This window comes from Hyalella azteca, unplaced genomic scaffold (genome assembly GCF_000764305.2).
Source record: "Hyalella azteca isolate HAZT.00-mixed unplaced genomic scaffold, Hazt_2.0.2 contig7025, whole genome shotgun sequence".
NCBI lineage: Eukaryota > Metazoa > Arthropoda > Malacostraca > Amphipoda > Hyalellidae > Hyalella > Hyalella azteca.
Genome location: NW_025937161.1, coordinates 72,395 through 89,871, shown reverse-complemented (window position 1 = coordinate 89,871; position 17,477 = coordinate 72,395). Strand labels below are relative to the sequence as shown.

Below are 17,477 nucleotides of genomic sequence, written 5' to 3'. Positions count from 1 at the left end.
CGGTGGGGGAGGGAGAGAGGACACAAGGGTCGCCGTTTTCACAAAGTTGTCCTTCAGAGAGGAGACGTGGAAGCGTGAGGAAGAAGGGTAGACGAAGAAATGCCGAGTGGACTACGGGGGATCCGCAATCGGTCCGAGCAGCGCTTCACCCCCAGTGTATGTTGCTGGGGAGCAGCTGTGGCCCGACGTTAGATGCGTCAATGCGGAGCGTTAGGAGCAGATGTACAGAGCATCCTCAGGTGATGAGACAGCCTAGAATCTGTGGCTCCCGACGGGCTCCATAGACCGAGAGTAAATATTTTGACGCGCTGAACGCTTTGCCCCCGCATAGGAACTGGCAGCACGATGCCATCTAGCAGGAGAAGGCTATGGGATGGCCATGACGGGACCAAAAAATAGTCTATTTCCTCAGAAGATAGAACCGAGTGGAAGAGTGGGGTGGGGTGGTGGGTCTTAGGGGCGCTAGCAAGCCATTGCAAGGGTAAATACGGTAAAAACATCCCCCATTTCAGTATGAATTAGTTAGTTTAGTGGTCACATGTTTACTAGCGCTTCAGCTAGTAAACAGCTATCTCGCTCTGGAAGTCAGGATGAACATCACCAATGAGGTGGAAGGTCTCAATTATCAAAAGTTTCTCAAATAAAAAATTGTTCATCATCCACAAGGGGCGGAAGGTCTCAGATGTCCAGTCCGCTGAAGCTGGCTCGAAAGAAGAAGTGTAAGCATCTCAAAAAGATGAAGTGACAAGGAGGGACAGGTGTAAAGCAACAGAAACTCAAGACGCTCGAACAAGAGGTCGCTTACACGGGACGTCAGCCGCCCGCACGAGAGAGACAGAGAAGGGAAATGTAATGAATCCTACCCACATAATAACTTAACCCCACCCCACAACGGAGACCTGCTCAGCAATTGGGCACTCAGGAACAATCCCCATAGAAAAGCAAAATCCCATAGAACTTCTGATGAGCACAGACACCAGTCAGAAGTCGTCCCTGAGGGGTGTTTGATAGTTGATGAAAATCATTCTGCTGCAGCTGGTACGTAGCTCAATTACTCTCGCACCAAAGACAGGGGTAAATTACATTATTGATATAAAACAAGAAAATGTGCCAGTACCTCGACCAAATAGCACTCACTGTTTAACACTTAAAGTCTCATAATTGGGCAAGATTGAAAGTTTCCTACTTTTTATTGAAATATCATGGCTCCAAAATCATGCAATTTTAGAGAATAATATTCTTGCAGCCCATAAGCATTGCATTTTGATTGATTGGAAGTTGAGTGGCCAGCAAATCTCGATCTAACAGAATTTGAAATTCTCAATACATGTAATTCTGTACTATAAAATAAATGTGAAAATTTATGAAAAGAGAAATTTATCAGCAAAATGTCATCATACTGAGAGATAGTTAAGTCACCAGAGAGATATTTTAAACTCTTGTAGCTGGAATAAGGTAATAGGAGATTTAATGCTTAATAATGGATTAGTTTTTATAACGCTTCTCTTTAACTTCACTTCTTGTTTGTCTGTCTGTCTGTCTGCTACAAATCATATAATCAAAATTTAACACACTTCTATTTATCCTATCGATCTGAAATTTTGCACACTTGCGTAAAGTTGGAGGCAATGCATGAATCAAATGACAAAATAAATGATTTTAAAAATAAACTTTTTTATTTTTAATATTAAATAAATTGAAAAACTAATTTTGTCAGCTACAAATCCTATAACTGATATTTGACACAGTTTTACCTGTCCAATTGATTTTTTTAATATTTGAAAATAAAATGAGAAATTCATTGTACATCTGTAACATTGGAGACATTGAATTCTTTAGAAGTGTTGTCTTTAAAAAAATATCACCATTCTATAAGTCAATTTTGCTCTTAAAAAACAGAAAACATGAACAATTAAATATAAAATTTAGATATATTAATGAATTATTCTTACAGCCACAACAGTCATGATTCAACAAGAATGTACAAAATGGGAGAACATGATTACATTGTTACATAATTTCACTCAAAATGGTATTTTTCAAGGCTTATTCACTTGGTTCTTGGAATAAAAATATTTTTAAAATGTAAAATTTCAAGGAAATTCATTTTTGACATTAGACAGGGTGCAAAGGAGTGCACAGATGTCTGAAGATCTTTGGCAACACGTCAGCTTCAAAATAAAGGTTTTCAGAAGATCTTGTTAGTTTCCAACACATTATTCTTTAAAAACATCTTACCTTGTAATAATGGCAGGGAATCTTAACCCTTTACCACAAACTGGACTTTCAAGTTGTCTTTCAAAAAAGCACCCATATATGTCATTTTTTTTAGAAAAATTTACATGAATAAAAGCAGTCTATTTTTCTGTTTTACATATGAGTACCAAGTTTCAATGTGATCTTGATCTGTCTGTAAATAACCAAAATAAAATTTTACAAAAAATATAGTTTGCAATTTTTTTAATTTAGAGACAGATCACATTTTTAAATTCAGATGGAAAAACTGAAAAATAGATGGCTTTTATTCATATTAATTTTTCGAAAAAATTAAAGAAAACATTAAATTTTTAGAAACCGGCCAAAGGCCAAAAAGGGGATACCATAGAAAAATATCTCCTCCTAGGATTTTCAAGCTACAACATCAAGACTCATATCATTCAATGTGTAAAGACCATGTCTATTGATTGGTTGTAGTTTTTTCAAAATTCTAATTTTCGTGGGTGTGGTGGCATTTTTTGTGAATTTTCCAATTTTTCCCTCCTGCCCCCTCTTTTTTTCAAAATCTTTTCAAAACTAACAAAATTGAAAAAAGCTGTAACCATCCTCTAGATCTCTTATTTGCAAATTGAATGGTATAGGTATTTCTCAATTCTGTAGCTTCAAAACTGTAGGAGATAGTTTCCCAGTGACAATAAGTGCAATGTTCAGGAGAACACGACAAAGCCCTGAGCGCCTGTTGGCGTGCTATATAAAAGCATTCAAGGTGCAAGGATACCAGGGAAGATGTTAGTTGAGCTCAAATTCAGTCACAGATGGAGGGCAGGACTGCATTAGCAGCTTCCTGCATGATAGCTACCAGGTAACTTAAGTGCAGCATCCACAGAAGTTAGTCTTATGTGCCCTGGCTGCTAATTTTTCCTGTAACAATGTGAAAGAGCTCCATGACACCTAACCCTTTTGCAATCTGTTGTGAATGCATAAATCAATGTACAGAGATGATTTTGGTATCATTGGATAGGTCAGAATGTCAGCTTTAAGATGAGCATAAAAACAGGAAAAATCAAAATTTGCAATTTTGTACCCAGATGCTCCCCATAAGTCAGGTGGTGAAGGGTTAAAGTTCTGGGCAGTTCGAGCAACAAATCCACAATTCAATAAAACTGGCTAAATGTCAGCCTCAAATTGAAAAAGAGCATCTTAGTGACACAACTGGCAACTGTCAAGCTTTGCATAGTAGGCAGCAGCCTGCAGGCATGGAATATATTTAGTTGGCGAACATTGACTGGATTTTTTGAGCATTGGTTTTATGGATTTGCAAGACGGGATTCCATTTCTTTGAGCCGTGAATTCCATATCTTGGCCATGCCGCCATCATTGGCGCCATGAAAAGCCATTTACAAGCTGCAAACTTATTTACAAAGTCGCATGCACATGTTATACCAAATATCTTATTTTACCCTAAAAACAATCTAATCGTACAGTAACACTAACATTTGTCTTCACATTAATATGACATGATAATGCAATGACTGCTCTGACGTGACCACAACTATGTGATCTTCAAGGAAAGGTTTTAAGTTGACTTGTTGTTATTAAGTTCTGCAGGATATCTTAGCCAGAACATTGAAGCACTTGTGGATTGTGGAATTTGAAAATTTCTTTGAAACAACATGTTTGCAATGCATAGTGGCAGAGCTGAGAGTTTTTTAGACTCTCTCTCAAGTTCATTTTTGAGTCCTATAAGTAGACCAGCAAAGTATCCTGGATACCAGCATTATCATGCATAAGAAAGTGGTTTAAATCTTGAGTAAATGAGGAAATTAAAAATGAACTGATTTTAAAAATCTCTGGTTTGTCACTATGTAATGCAATGTGCAAACCGCAATTTTTTCAATCAAACAAAAATACTTGACATTAGAGCTGCAAGATTTTATACCTACTAAAATTATATGATATTAGAACCGGCTAGAACCGCTATATTTCAGAAAAAAGTAGAACTTTCCTAACCTGGTACTCAGGCTGGTAGGCAGTACTGCAGTAGGCACCCATGGTCAGGAAGATGTGCCAGGTGCACGGGAATTTATTTTGTCATTTTAACGACCTGCGCGGTGCACCGTACTACGTTGGTAAAAAAATGCGCCGTGCGCCTCATTACATTGCGCCAACTGTGCACAGCAATAGCTTAAAAAAAGTGAAAATGCGCAGGAAAATTCACCAAAAACATACATCATCCTGAGTGTGGGTAGGCACTAGGCTGTTACTGTTAGAAGATTCTAATCTGAACAAAATTATACCTTTAGTAACAATATCTCATATCTGGTTCCAATAAGGATTGAAATTTTTGTATTTATTACTTATTACTAAAATATCATAACTACAAAAACAAAGTGACAAACTTCAAAACATTTAGAATCTAAACTTTCTAAAGACCTACTAGTCATGCATTTCTGTTAACACTTGCTTCTTAGTTCTTACTAGGTAGGAGATGAGATGTTCCATGTTAGATAATAGATATGAAGTAATTCAATTCAAGCAGCAATCACAGCCATCATGGGATTCATTGCTGTGATTTGGCATGGTGTACTCACTGTACTGTACCTTCATCTTCATGGCTGAGGCTCTGAGCCAGGAATGTACACCTACACCATGCCCCTTTTTTCACATTTATACTCAAGTGAAAAATTTGGTTGATCATTGGTATTAGATACTTCATACTTCACTGATACTTGACTGTTGACTTGGGTCTTGCCGTCTTGTTACCTTGTAATGTATGACGTTATGACCCGGCAGTGGCAGACCCGCCTGCACGAGACGAGAGTCAAGTTGTGTCTTAACGGCGCTGAAGAATGCTCTTAACCATAAAATTTATCGTTTAGGCTTCCGGTTTCAACTTCACTGAACAAGAGTCAGCTTAATTTCACAGAAGGCCTGAAGCGGCTGAAGGCAAGTCAAGAAGCGACAGCTTGCCTCAAGAGTCCGCCACCTAATTGAACCAAGTCAACCAACAAACATTACAGAGTAGGTAGTTGTCATGACAACAGATTGTTGACATTCACAAGAACGACACTTTTGCGGTCAGCACGGGTGTACAGCATGAATATCCTGATAATTCTGAACAGATTTTATTAAAATTTTTTATATACACATATTCTTATAGAAAAAATTGAGTTAAATTCAGATGAGGATATATTTTGATTAACTATTATATCTATGACAGCATGTCGGCGCCCGCAAAGACTGAGGTCGACTTCACGACTCTCGTCGGAATTGGAATTGGGGTGCGTGGAGACCTCCGGTCACAATATTTAAAATCCATGGTTGAACTAGTATAAGCATGGTTAATTCAACCATGAATATAAGGTTGACAAATGAGATGCTCATTTTTGCGGATGTTGTGTGTTGTTCGCCTGTGACGTCACTGATCTCAGTGACGTCACGGGCATGGACCAATCACCGAAATGCGATCAAACCAATCAACCAATTCATCGTGTGAATGACGAGATTGTTTACGTTTTTTGATCTCAGTGACGTAACAAGAAAGCTGAACTGAAAGACGGATGTCCTCGTGGGTCAACCTCATATAGTTCAACCATGTTTAAATCGGTGATACACGCCACAAAAACTTTTACTAGCATCAAAAAATTACAAGTTCACACTTGTATGTCAACAAAAAAGTTCAATTAAACCATATTCACAGCAGTCCTAAGAAAAAAATTTCGTTATGCAACTTCCCAAAAAAGTAAAACAACGTGCTAAAACAATTCGGCACGTTCACATATGTCTTCCCAACCTCCCCTCTCTCAGCCCTCAATTCCTCACGACCCCACTCTTATCATCCTCCTCCTCTCCCTCATCCTCCACACGTTTTCCAAATATATCTTCACACTCTCAAACATAGTCGCAGTTGCTCTTTCACACAGACCCGTAATTATTGCCATCCACTCTTCGCTTGTTCTCTCATGCCCAATTTCGTTAATCTCACCTCTCTCATTCAGAATCACCTCCATCATAGACTGACGCTCTCTCTCATACGCCCCATATTCCATCAACAAGTGCTCTACAGTTTCCTTCTCATCCCCATCAAACATAAAACATTTATCTTCCCTCCTTCCTTCCACCTGTATGTACGTCCATTCACATCTAGCGCCCCTGCCATAACACAAAACAGAAGGTCCCCAGTCCCCACCTATACTACCATCATACATACATTCATATTTTGGCATCGCTTTCATCTGATACAGTCTTAGAGTGTCCTTTCCCTACATTCCTTGCTTCCACACCTTCAGCCCATAATCTTTCACTCGCTTATTTATTTCTCTTTTCCACTCTTTTTCATCATACTCTAACCCAATCGCACCCCGTACTGTCACCACCCAGACGTCCTTTGTCCCAGCAGGCCTATGGCGCACACAGGCTTCAAGCATACCACACTTACGCACCACTGCCCAACATCTACGTGCCCATTTGCTCACCTTCATGTTCCACATTAAATATTTCGAGCCCTGCAACGTTCTTCGTCCATTCGCTCCAGTCTCACTTTATACCTCAAAACCTTATACCTTTATACCTAAATCTCACTTTATACCTCAAAAAAAAAAAAAAAACTCCAACCCATGTCTCCTCTCAGGGCCTCTACCGCAGTCCACCTGGGGGCTCCTAATGCCAATCTCGAGACTCTATTCTGTACCAATTCTAATTTATCTAGCTCACCATCACTATATGATATTACATCCAATCCATACATATAATACTATATAGGCACTGCCACACTTTTCCACACTTCCCTCAATACTTCATACTTACTCGCTCTCACTTTTGCTGCACTTACAGGTATACCCAACCATTGGTTCGCCTTACTTAGATTCGCGGGCTTTGTTCTCTGACATCCTTCATGGTCCACACACATCCCTAAGCACTTATACTCATTTGTCCTAACAATCTCATTCCCTCCCAACATCCACACTCTGCTCATATCCTCAATCAATCCATTCACAGAGTCGCAATTGATGGGCGGTTAACAAAAATTTAAATTAACAAGTATTCACTACAATAATGAAAGACTAGAACTGGACCAAAACATTTATTTACATGGTTGAACTATGTTCAACCATGTATGTTCAGGTTGAACTATGTTTAACCTGAACTATGTTCAACCAACATGGTTTCAGGTATGTTCAACCATGATTTATTTATACATTTCAACATCCTAAATAATATACGTTTAAACATTATTTTTTCAAGACAACAGTTCTAAAGAATCCAGTGTCTCCAATGTTACAGATGTACAATGAATTTCTCATTTTATTTTTGAATATTAAAAAAATTAATTTGTCATTTCTTAATATATAAAAAATTTTTCAAAAAACTTATTCTGTCAATTGATTCATGCATTGCCTCCGACTTCACACAAGTGAGCAAAATTTCAGATCAATTGGACAGGTAAAAGTGCGTCAAATATCAGTTATAAGATTTGTAGCTGACAAAATTATTTTTTCACTTTTTTTAATATTAAAAAAAAGATAATTTTTAAAATCATTTATTTTATCATTTGATTCATGCATTGTCTCCAACTTTACGCAAGTGTGCAAAATTTCAGATCGATGGGATAAGTAGAAGTGTGTTAAATTTCGATGGCCCAGGGTGGCCCAGTGGTTAAAGTTCAGAGTACCAAGATTGGCGCAGAGAGGCGCGTGTTCAATCCCAGCTCTGTGCGCCAGTTTCTGGTCAGAATCGGCAAGGAGGCCGGGCGGTTAAGCAAAACAAAAATTGAAGCAGTGAGTTGCGAAGTTCGAGCCCGCAACAAGCTGTGGATGTTCTGCGATGTTAAGAATCGGCGACAGACCTACGGCCTAATAAACGCTGAAACCGCTATTATTAACTATTATTATAAGATTTGTAGCAGACAGACAGACAGACAAACAAGAAGTGAAGTTAAAGAAAAGTGTTATAAAAAACTGGCATTGAACGCGATCGTGTCCACTTGCAGATGTGAATCAATCAGCTTAATTGACATATTTTCTGATGAAAATTGAATTTTTATAATGTTTTTATGTCGACTTAATCACATTTTTTCAATTGAAAAAATTGACATTTGAGGCAAACCTGTTGTTATTAATCCAGAAAATGATCGCCAGTTTCTGACACAAAAATATACCGTTATGTGTTCCGTATAGCTACCGCAAATCGGTTAAATTTTCCACGGTCAGGAGCCAATTATTTTGAAAGCTCTCACCAAAACACAACATTTGTCATCAATTAGTTCCGACTGAACAAGTTCATAACATTTATAAAAGAAATGAAGTTTGCTGACGCCTTAACAACGTTTAAACAGTTTGCCGTGAATATTTGTCAATGTCACGGTGACAAAAAGTTCAGTATCGATTCATCGAGTATATAGATTATTTGTTAATAAGATGAACTTTGAAGAATACAAAAACTGTTTGTTTTGCAATGATGCATCAACGAACTTTGATGGCCTATAGGATCCGCACTTGCCATTGTATACATCAACGCACGTTCATGTATCATTTCTAATAATTATATTATCTAAGAGGACGATAGAGCTACTATTGAGTACCGCACCGGGTCTTCTGTGATGGAAAGATGCAGCCTCAATCATGTTTGGTTGTTGCAGTTGGCTCGACTTCTACTTAGAAATCCTGGTAAAGCTTAGACGCAGCACGCGTTTAAAGTTTCAGTTCGATAAATTTATTCGGGATCTTGAAGTAGCACCTCGAAAGTAGCACTTTAAGTGGCTGCTCTTGTACCTAGAGCTCACGTCATCGGTTACGGTTCGATCATTATTGATCATCTTCTTCGGAGTTTGACAATTGGACGGTTATAAATCGCTGCGGTGGATGGATTAGCAGCATACCATCGTGGTGAAACTTTTATAGCGATAGCTACCCGTGGTACTCTCTCACCTTCTTTGAAGTATGCCGTCACCTGAGTAAACGATGTTATGAGTTCGTATCCACTTGAAACCGTTGAAACCTATGCAATAGGTTTTGCATTACTTAGGTAATTTGTATGTCCTATTTTGGTCAAAATCGTATTAATAAAGTTTTTGTGCTGATGATGGAGCTGGACTCCGATAAGTTTTCACTGCAGACAAAATGAAATTTTTGGCGTTTTCTTTGATTTGAGTGCCCAGTTCATATGACAAGTTGCAACGAATCCGTCATTTCTTAATCTAAAGTAGAATTGACTTTGCATATGACAATTTGGAATTTTGGAATTCATGCAGAATTTGTCGCAAATTTCCATAAAACGTCGAACGAGTTAAATGCACTGACCAAACCTTCATTACTGCTTTCCTTCTAACACTAATTAATGCTCTGTGAGTCCGACTGAGGAAAGTCCAATTCTCAGCTCGGATTTTTTTTTTTTTTGTAGAAGGCCGTAGACTGATATTCGGATAGATAAAAGCTAGAATAAAATTTCATCTAAATGCATTGCCTAAATATATTAATCGAAAAGAGGGCTAAATAGTTTCCACGTTGATTAAAATGATTGGATGTGCTTTACTGATTTTTAAAATGTGTTCTAAATTCATGTAAAGAAAAGAGCACTTTTTGCCCTCATGTGATGGTGCCCTCATTTTGATGGTGACTTCTAATCTTAATTGCGCACCAAAGGATGGGCAACTCAGACGTCGTCCACCGCATGTAGATTGGGTCTCTATAAACAAAATTAGCGGAACCTCACTTACACGACATACATACGACATTCACCAGATGCAAACGATCAGTCACATGCAGGCTATATCAATCATACAGGTCATTTTTTCGTCACAAGAAAACAAGCACTGTTGCTCAAAAAAGTTCCCTTCTTGAAGCAAGCAACAGAACTTACAAAAGCCTTCCATGTTCTTGTCCTGTGCTCTACTTACTTGGTTAAGATGAGGCGCGTCACAGACTGAAGTATTGGCGCCCAGTGCTCTACTGCTCTTGTAGTTTGCCTCTTATTCTTAGGACAGTGAGGGTCCTGAGCCCTGACCCTGAGGGACTCTCCTAAGCTTAGTAAGCTAGTGAGCTTACACTGAATTTCGGGACCAGTTGTAAGACCGGCCAGAAAAGTGTACGAGAGGACGGAGAGGTGTCACTCAAAACATTCGGCACGGTCAAGGTGACCGTGCGTGAAGTTTTAGTACATTGTTTCTGTTTTTACAACACTCCTCTGTAACTTCACTTCTTGTTTGTCTGTCTGCTACAAATCTTATAATCGAAATTTAACACACTTCTAGGTACTTATCCTATCGATCTGAAATTTTGCACACTTGCGTAAAGTTGGAGACAATGCATGAATCAAATGACAAATTAAATGATTTTAAATTTTTTCAATATTCAAAAAACTGAAGCAATAATTCTGTCTGTTTCAAACCTTATCTAATCAGTATATAATACACTTCTAGCTGTCAAAAACATCTACAATTTTGCAGACTTGCCGTCGGAGACAATGCATGAATCAATTGACAGAAAAAATCATTTTGAAAATTAATTTTCTTCTGTGTATTAAAATAATTATAAAATTATTATATTTTTTAATATTCAAAATTAAAATTAGAAATTCATTGTACATGTTTTACATTGGAGACACTGGATTTTTTTAGAAATGTTGTCTTTAAAAATTAATTTTTAAATGTATATTTTAATGGCTCATATTTTATCAGTTTATTATTCTAAGCCAAAAATAGCAAGTAAAATGTCACCAGTATCAAAGTTGCCTTGTTAAATTCGTTAATTAAAACCTTCAGTGTATAATGCGGCGAACAATAATATATTTCTAATAATATTTCTCGGCCTGTACAACAGTACAAGAGGAGCGATCCAGCAGTAAGGCAGATCCGCTCCACCGCGCCACTAACGCTGTAACATCGTCAATTGCTGGTTGATTACGTCGTAATAAGTCTNCCATACTTTCATTGACGATATTACTTTTAAATTGGGTTTGTAATGCAGTTAAACCTCCCTTTCACTTATAATATTTCCGTTTAAATTAGGCTCGCAAGTACAGCTATACCTATTATTCACTTCTATAATATTCCATGAAAGTATGTGTACACAGTGCTGTATAACAAAGTTATTGTTCATTCTCACTGGTCATCAACTTGCCCAGGTCAGACACTAGAGCCACCTGATACAACTCAGTTTTATTAGTTAGATTATATTATATACCTAATATATTATTTAGATTATATTATATACCTAATATATTATCTATATTATTATATTATATTCCAGGTTGTGTGTGGAGGCGCCTTTCTTTCTACGCAGTTCTTCCCCGCCACGGAGCTCCCTACTTATCAAGTCTAGCTGTGAGTTTGTATTTTTGAATGATAATTCCTGTCTCTTATACACATCTAGATGTGTATAAGAGACAGGGAGGCAACAGGGTACCAGATGGGGGCCGCGTAGTTGAGAATTGGGCGCGTGATGGTACGGCAGGTGGCAACTATGTCCTCCTTGGAGAAGCCCCAGTTGGTGCCATCAAGGGCTTTTAGGATGCAGAGAGAACCCGTCGCTTTTATGGCTATGGCTCTTGCATGGGGGGAGAAAGTGAAGTGTGTATCCCAGGTGATGCCTAGGATTTTGGGGGTTTTGTCCAGTGGGATGATGCCATTGCAGATGGTGGCAGATGGGTGGTATCTGGATTGGTGCATATCTGGGGTGAAGAGCGTGACTGAGGACTTGCCAGGAGCCACGGCCAGTTTCTTGACTGCCGATCAGTCTGAGTCGTTATGAAAGAGCAAGGCAAGCTCGGCCTCTGTAGCGTCAAGCCTCGGAGACGACACAAGGATGGTAAGGAATTCTGCGTATGAGGCAATATTGGGGGTCGGCAGTGGGATGTTGGAGATGAAGTGGTTAAAGAGGGCCGGCGAGATCACCGAGCCCTGGGGAACGCCTGAGTGAATGCCTGCTGCATTGCCAGCATCATGCGCAGCCCAGTGCCCAGTGGCCCCAGTCTGCCCCAGCCCAGACAAGAGCTGAAAACTAAGATGTTTAAATGTCCAATTTGCTTTGTGTGAACTTTTGGAGCCCGGGGGAAGGTAATAAGGATGATGATGTGCTAAGGAAAATCTTTCATCTGTTGACTGTATACATTTTGAAGTCAGGTAGGCTAAATGAACTTTACCTAGATAGGCATGCCAAATAAGAAATTTTTGTCAGGTAGGCTAAATGAACTTTAGGTGTATGATCTAAGAACTTAAGATGTAGGGTAAAGGTGGTATATTTCGACACATTAACCCATTAATGCCGAGCTGTTCCATTTGGAACCAGCAGAAAAAAATGGATTCACAATAAAATTGTATGGTCAAATCAATATACTAGTGGATGCGTAGGTTTGATACACATCTTGTCCATGTTCTGGCAACGTTTGGTTCTGCTGCGCCGACTACTCTCTGCTCAGTTAACATTAAAAGATTGTAAGTACCGGGTGTCAGACAGAAGGGCTTGACATCATTGCAGAGAAAGGTAAGTAGTTTGTTGTAAGAATATATTATTTATAAGTTAGATGCAGAATTTTATCGATAAAGAGAGTACCTTTAATCCTGTATATGGCATTACGTGATATAATGTTTCTAAAGTCTTTTAGATCATAAAATATTTTGTCTGGTTCCAAATGGAACCGCTCGGCAGTAGTGTAAGCATTCCGGTCATCTCATTTTCCTAGTAGATTAGGTACTATGTGATATAGTTACGCATTGTATTTCAAAAACTTGTTTGTACCTTGAAATTATTTATTTAGATCTTAGATCTAAGTTTTTCTGTTATTTATTAGTGAACCATTATCTTTAGAGCTGTTAGGAATATATATCCCGAAAGTTGAAATATTTGGAAGTAGGAACGTTGAACACTATACGATTGTTCATCCCTAAAAATAAATATATGAACATATTTTTTGTTTATTACCATCACAAATGATAATATTCTCATAAGAAACCCCCAAAAAATTCAGTAAATAATTCTCGTCATTAATGGGTTAAGGACTTGGCAAAAATGAATGGCTATAAAAAATCACCGTTCTGTTCAAAAATCAAGTTCTGTTTGCTTTACGTCACTCTCAAAACACCGCACTACGCGCCACTTGCCAGCAACAATGAAACGTCACAAAATATTGCCATATTTATTTAAAGGCTTTTAGAATGCAAACCTACCAAATCCAAATATTCCGATGCTGTGTGTGACTAAATTTGGCATTTTGGGAGACTAATTCTGGCTGCGCTTCAAACTCTACTAATTCGTAATTCCAACACTCTTGTGTTCGAATTCCGATTACTGTGTGAGCTGTATTGGAATACAACACAGCTTGGAATTAAAACACTATTGAGTATTGAACACTACTTGATTAGGCTTTTAATTAAGAGCTATTAAGCTTTTAAATAAGAAAATTTTAATTTTTGCACACAGCTAGGAATGAGCTGCATGTGTCCAATTCCAAGCTGTGGTGGAATTAGTTTTTATGTGTCTAAAACTGTCTCTTAACTTAATCATCTATTAATTTATGTACCACTTGAAATCAGTATATTTAGGGTAGAGCCCTTCATTTAAACATGTTTGGTTGAAAGTAATGCCAGTTTTATTGAGGACATCTTTTGAGTTCAATCTCTCAAGCTTTCTGATAAGAGGTACAGTAAAGGGTCAATAAGTCTTAAAATTTGTCTACTCAGCTGCTCGATCTCATTGTCTGAAGATGCTCAGTGATGAGCGAAAGGCGTCGCAGGATTTACCTAACCTTCCATTTGGACAAATTTTAAGACTTATTGACCCTGTTACTGTACCTCTTATCAGAAAGCTTGAGAGATTAAACTCAAAAGATGTCCTCAATAAAACTGGCGTTATTTTTAACCAAACACTTAAAATCAGTAAATACAAGTATACTTGAAGGATTCCTAATATATTCACAGACTTATTTAAAAGTCTCAAACCATAATATTTTTTTTACACAAACAGTTTATCACTATTTGGTAGAGCAAGGTCAACTATCAACTTTGACACATTTTTCGATGTTCTCACTGGGTGACACGCACTGTCTCTCTTTGGGTCTCAACATTTTCCCGCCAGATGGCCCAGACCTAGTGTTTTGGCAATACTATGGCGCGCAATAGTATGACGTCACTATTTCAACCATCAACAAATGTGTGGAACTAAGACAAAGCTTAATATAAAGGAAAAAAGTTGAGAAGTGTCGGAATTACCCATGATGTCGTAATATACCGCATTTACCCTACCTATGAATACGATGGATGTATGATCTAAGTTGTCGTACAATTCGTACTTATGTTAGTCCACGTAATTTTGTGGCCAAATGCTGTGCTGAGTTTTAATGAGGAATGGTCCTTGCTTTCTGATATTTTTTCATGCCATGTATTGATTTTCTTTTGCTTGCTCTCACGCTCAGCCATTGCATCCACTGACTTTTTATAAGCAAAAATAAAGTGGTCTGACCTCCATGCCAAATGATGCCAAGAGGTCCAAAACTACACAAGCTCTCAGGCCCCACAGTCATCCTTGTGGTTGTCCTGTGGCTTTAAGTCTACCCTGCATGGACATTCCAAAAAGAAGAAGAAGAAGTGTAAGCTCACTGAAACTTTGTACATGCATATATCAGTGAGAGTGAGTGAGAAATTCAACTGTGAAACAACTTGTGGCAAGAGATAAAAGACTCAGAAAAAAATCAAGTTGTGCTCACTGCTCAGAGTAGGAGGTGTGATCTCATGGCAAACCAGAGGTTTTTAAACTCTCCCTCATGTTCAATTTTGAGTAATATAAGTAGATCAGTAAAGTTTCTTTGATACCAGCATTATCATACATAAGAAATTGGTTCAAATATTGAGTAAATGAGAAAATTATAAATGAACTGATTCTAGAAATCTGTGGTTTGCCACTATGCTGAGTCTTCATACTTGAAGTCTTAAAATCAATTCTAAAAAAAATGCATGTATCAGAATCAAACATTACCGACTCGTACTCAAACAACAAGAAGTGAAGTTAAAGAGAAGTGTTGTAATAAAAAAATCATAAAAAACATACCTGAAAAAGAGAGGACTATTTTAATGACAATCATAATATTTTTTAGACAAATACATCATAGTTTGGGTTAATTACTTTTCATTCTATGTTGCCCGGTGCACAATTCTACCTATGACATTCTATGCATAATTTTGTGATGACCAATGGTGCACTAATTTTTTGATAAGCAAGTTTTTTTTTTGCCAAGTGAGGTAAATTTAATTAAAATTCTTTGTTGTTAATCAATTTATTTGTTGACTGGAGGCTTGGAGCCTTTGTTAACCAAGGTAATATACTGTTTGAACTCTAAAATTGACTTCTACTGATGTCAACTTTAAGTAAGATGATTCATCATTGTTGGTAGTTTATTAGGCTGTGTCTCAAGAAACAAAATTATTATTTTCTTCTTTAATCTGAGGAACATTTGAAATATAAATTCCGTTGTGGAATTTTTTGGCTCTCATGTGAGGTTTTCATCACATCAAAGATTTTCAAGGAATGATGGATGATGGATCAGTTGCAACTAACAACTAACAAGACCCAATGAATGTCTGAAGTTATGCATTTAAAGTGAAACATTGCAAAATAACAGAACCATCTATTTAAATGTGTTAAAGTAATTACTTCTTTGATAATGCAAGGCTGAGTTCTCTAATTTTATGTCTTGTTGCAATACATTAGAAACTTTTCTCTCACTGTGATCTCAACTCTCAAGTATGGTTCACAAGTTCATCTCCTCACTGGCCTCTGAGCTTTTCATATGTCACACTAGTTGTTGGGATAGGAAGATTTATCTTTACCCGTATATATAATTTCTATAACAATAACCAAGTGTAGTAAATTAGTGAAAGAAAGTTAATATAAATAAAAATCCCAATTTTTTTACCAGATTTTATTAAACAAAATGAAGACTTGTCGTGTTATTTTTTGATTGAATAATATCTAATAACTTTGAGTACTGTATTCAGATTTCTTTTTAGATTTCTTATTATATTCTTAAATTTTATAGTAATATACATTCAAATAAATACTAAATACTCTTTTGAATACTAAAATCTTGAAGAAAGTAGATTTACTAAGTTGCTGCAGTCAAAGCCCCAGCACACTGTAAAAATATGTCAGGACGCTTGAGGACGAGAGTTGACAAGGCGTCGGGTGACAGAATAGCTTACAGTGAGGGTGCAATCAGGAATAATTCTGCCATCATCGAATATTGCAGGACTTCTATGGCTGCTCTTTCTGGGGCTACTTCAGGTAAGCTTCATAGAAGACAGTGATATAGGTACCTATATAGACACTATGCATGTATTTCAAAAATATTCACATGTCTAACTAAAAAATGAGAAGCAAATTAATGGAGGAGTAAAATTTTGTAAATGGACATTAATCTTGCCTTGATTTGTTGGAAGATTTCTTAATGTTATCTCAATTTTGGCAAGTGATCATAAAAAATATACTTTACTCTAATTATTTAAATCTTAAATGCTCATCTTTACTTATGGGAACTAATGATATAGAAATTATCATTCTAATGAAATTTTTTCATACAACTATATCATATTTGCTTGCTCTTACCTCAGCCTACAGAAATATTTATTCCTTATCTTTACATTTTCTTGATCAGTCAAATGACCTCTGCACAAGTGGTGGCAGATCATTATGCTTACGTATTTCCATATTAACTAAGTGTGCCTCTATTGCTTGTCCCCTTGCAGGCATACTGGGACTGACGAGTTTACATGGCTTCATATTCTTTCTACTGGCGGGCTTCGTGTTGTGGCTGCTGCTGCTGATCAAGGCAGGGAGTCAGTGGCAGCAGTTCTTCGTCAGCAGAAAGAACCTTCTCACGTCCGGCTTAACTTCAGGACTCTTCACCTACGTGCTTTTCTGGACCTTCTTGTACGGCATGGTACACGTCTACTGAAGTGCATTAGCCCTGAGACTGTTTCATCTTATTGTCTTCATGTTTAATATTGTTCAGATTTGTTTACGTATTAACTGCCTAAGTTGATAATATAAGTCGAGTTATTACTATTATTAATAGATATTATGGTTATTCATTCAGTCCTCATTCCTCACTACCTGCCAGTCCAATTCATAAGTCGATGGCTGAGATCAATTCAGTTCGCCATTTTGTTTAAATTTTCCAAAATTCAAGTTTGTTCTAAGTTATGCAATTCGTTCCTTAACATTCATCTTTGTACAAGACATTATACAATCGTTTTTACATCACAAATTTCCATT

At 37.4% G+C, this 17,477-nt stretch overlaps 1 protein-coding gene across 1 annotated transcript; it reads left to right on the top strand.

Annotated features, from left to right (window-relative positions):
* Positions 1-16,133: 16,133 nt before the first annotated feature.
* On the top strand, positions 16,134-17,460 carry LOC108672631 (ER membrane protein complex subunit 6). The gene is made up of 2 exons (XM_018160334.2): positions 16,134-16,487; positions 16,949-17,460. Exons 1-2 carry the CDS (start codon positions 16,349-16,351, stop codon positions 17,155-17,157), a joined length of 348 nt encoding a protein of 115 aa, XP_018015823.1. The 5' UTR covers positions 16,134-16,348; the 3' UTR covers positions 17,158-17,460.
* The last annotated feature ends 17 nt before the right edge of the window (positions 17,461-17,477 follow it).

Bases quoted from the DNA above. Each gene is read 5' to 3' on its own strand.
- LOC108672631 (XM_018160334.2), top strand. From the start codon at position 16,349: ATGTCAGGACGCTTGAGGACGAGAGTTGACAAGGCGTCGGGTGACAGA. The intron at 16,488-16,948 runs GTAAGCTTCATA...GTCCCCTTGCAG, and splicing joins TCTTTCTGGGGCTACTTCAG to GCATACTGGGACTGACGAGT.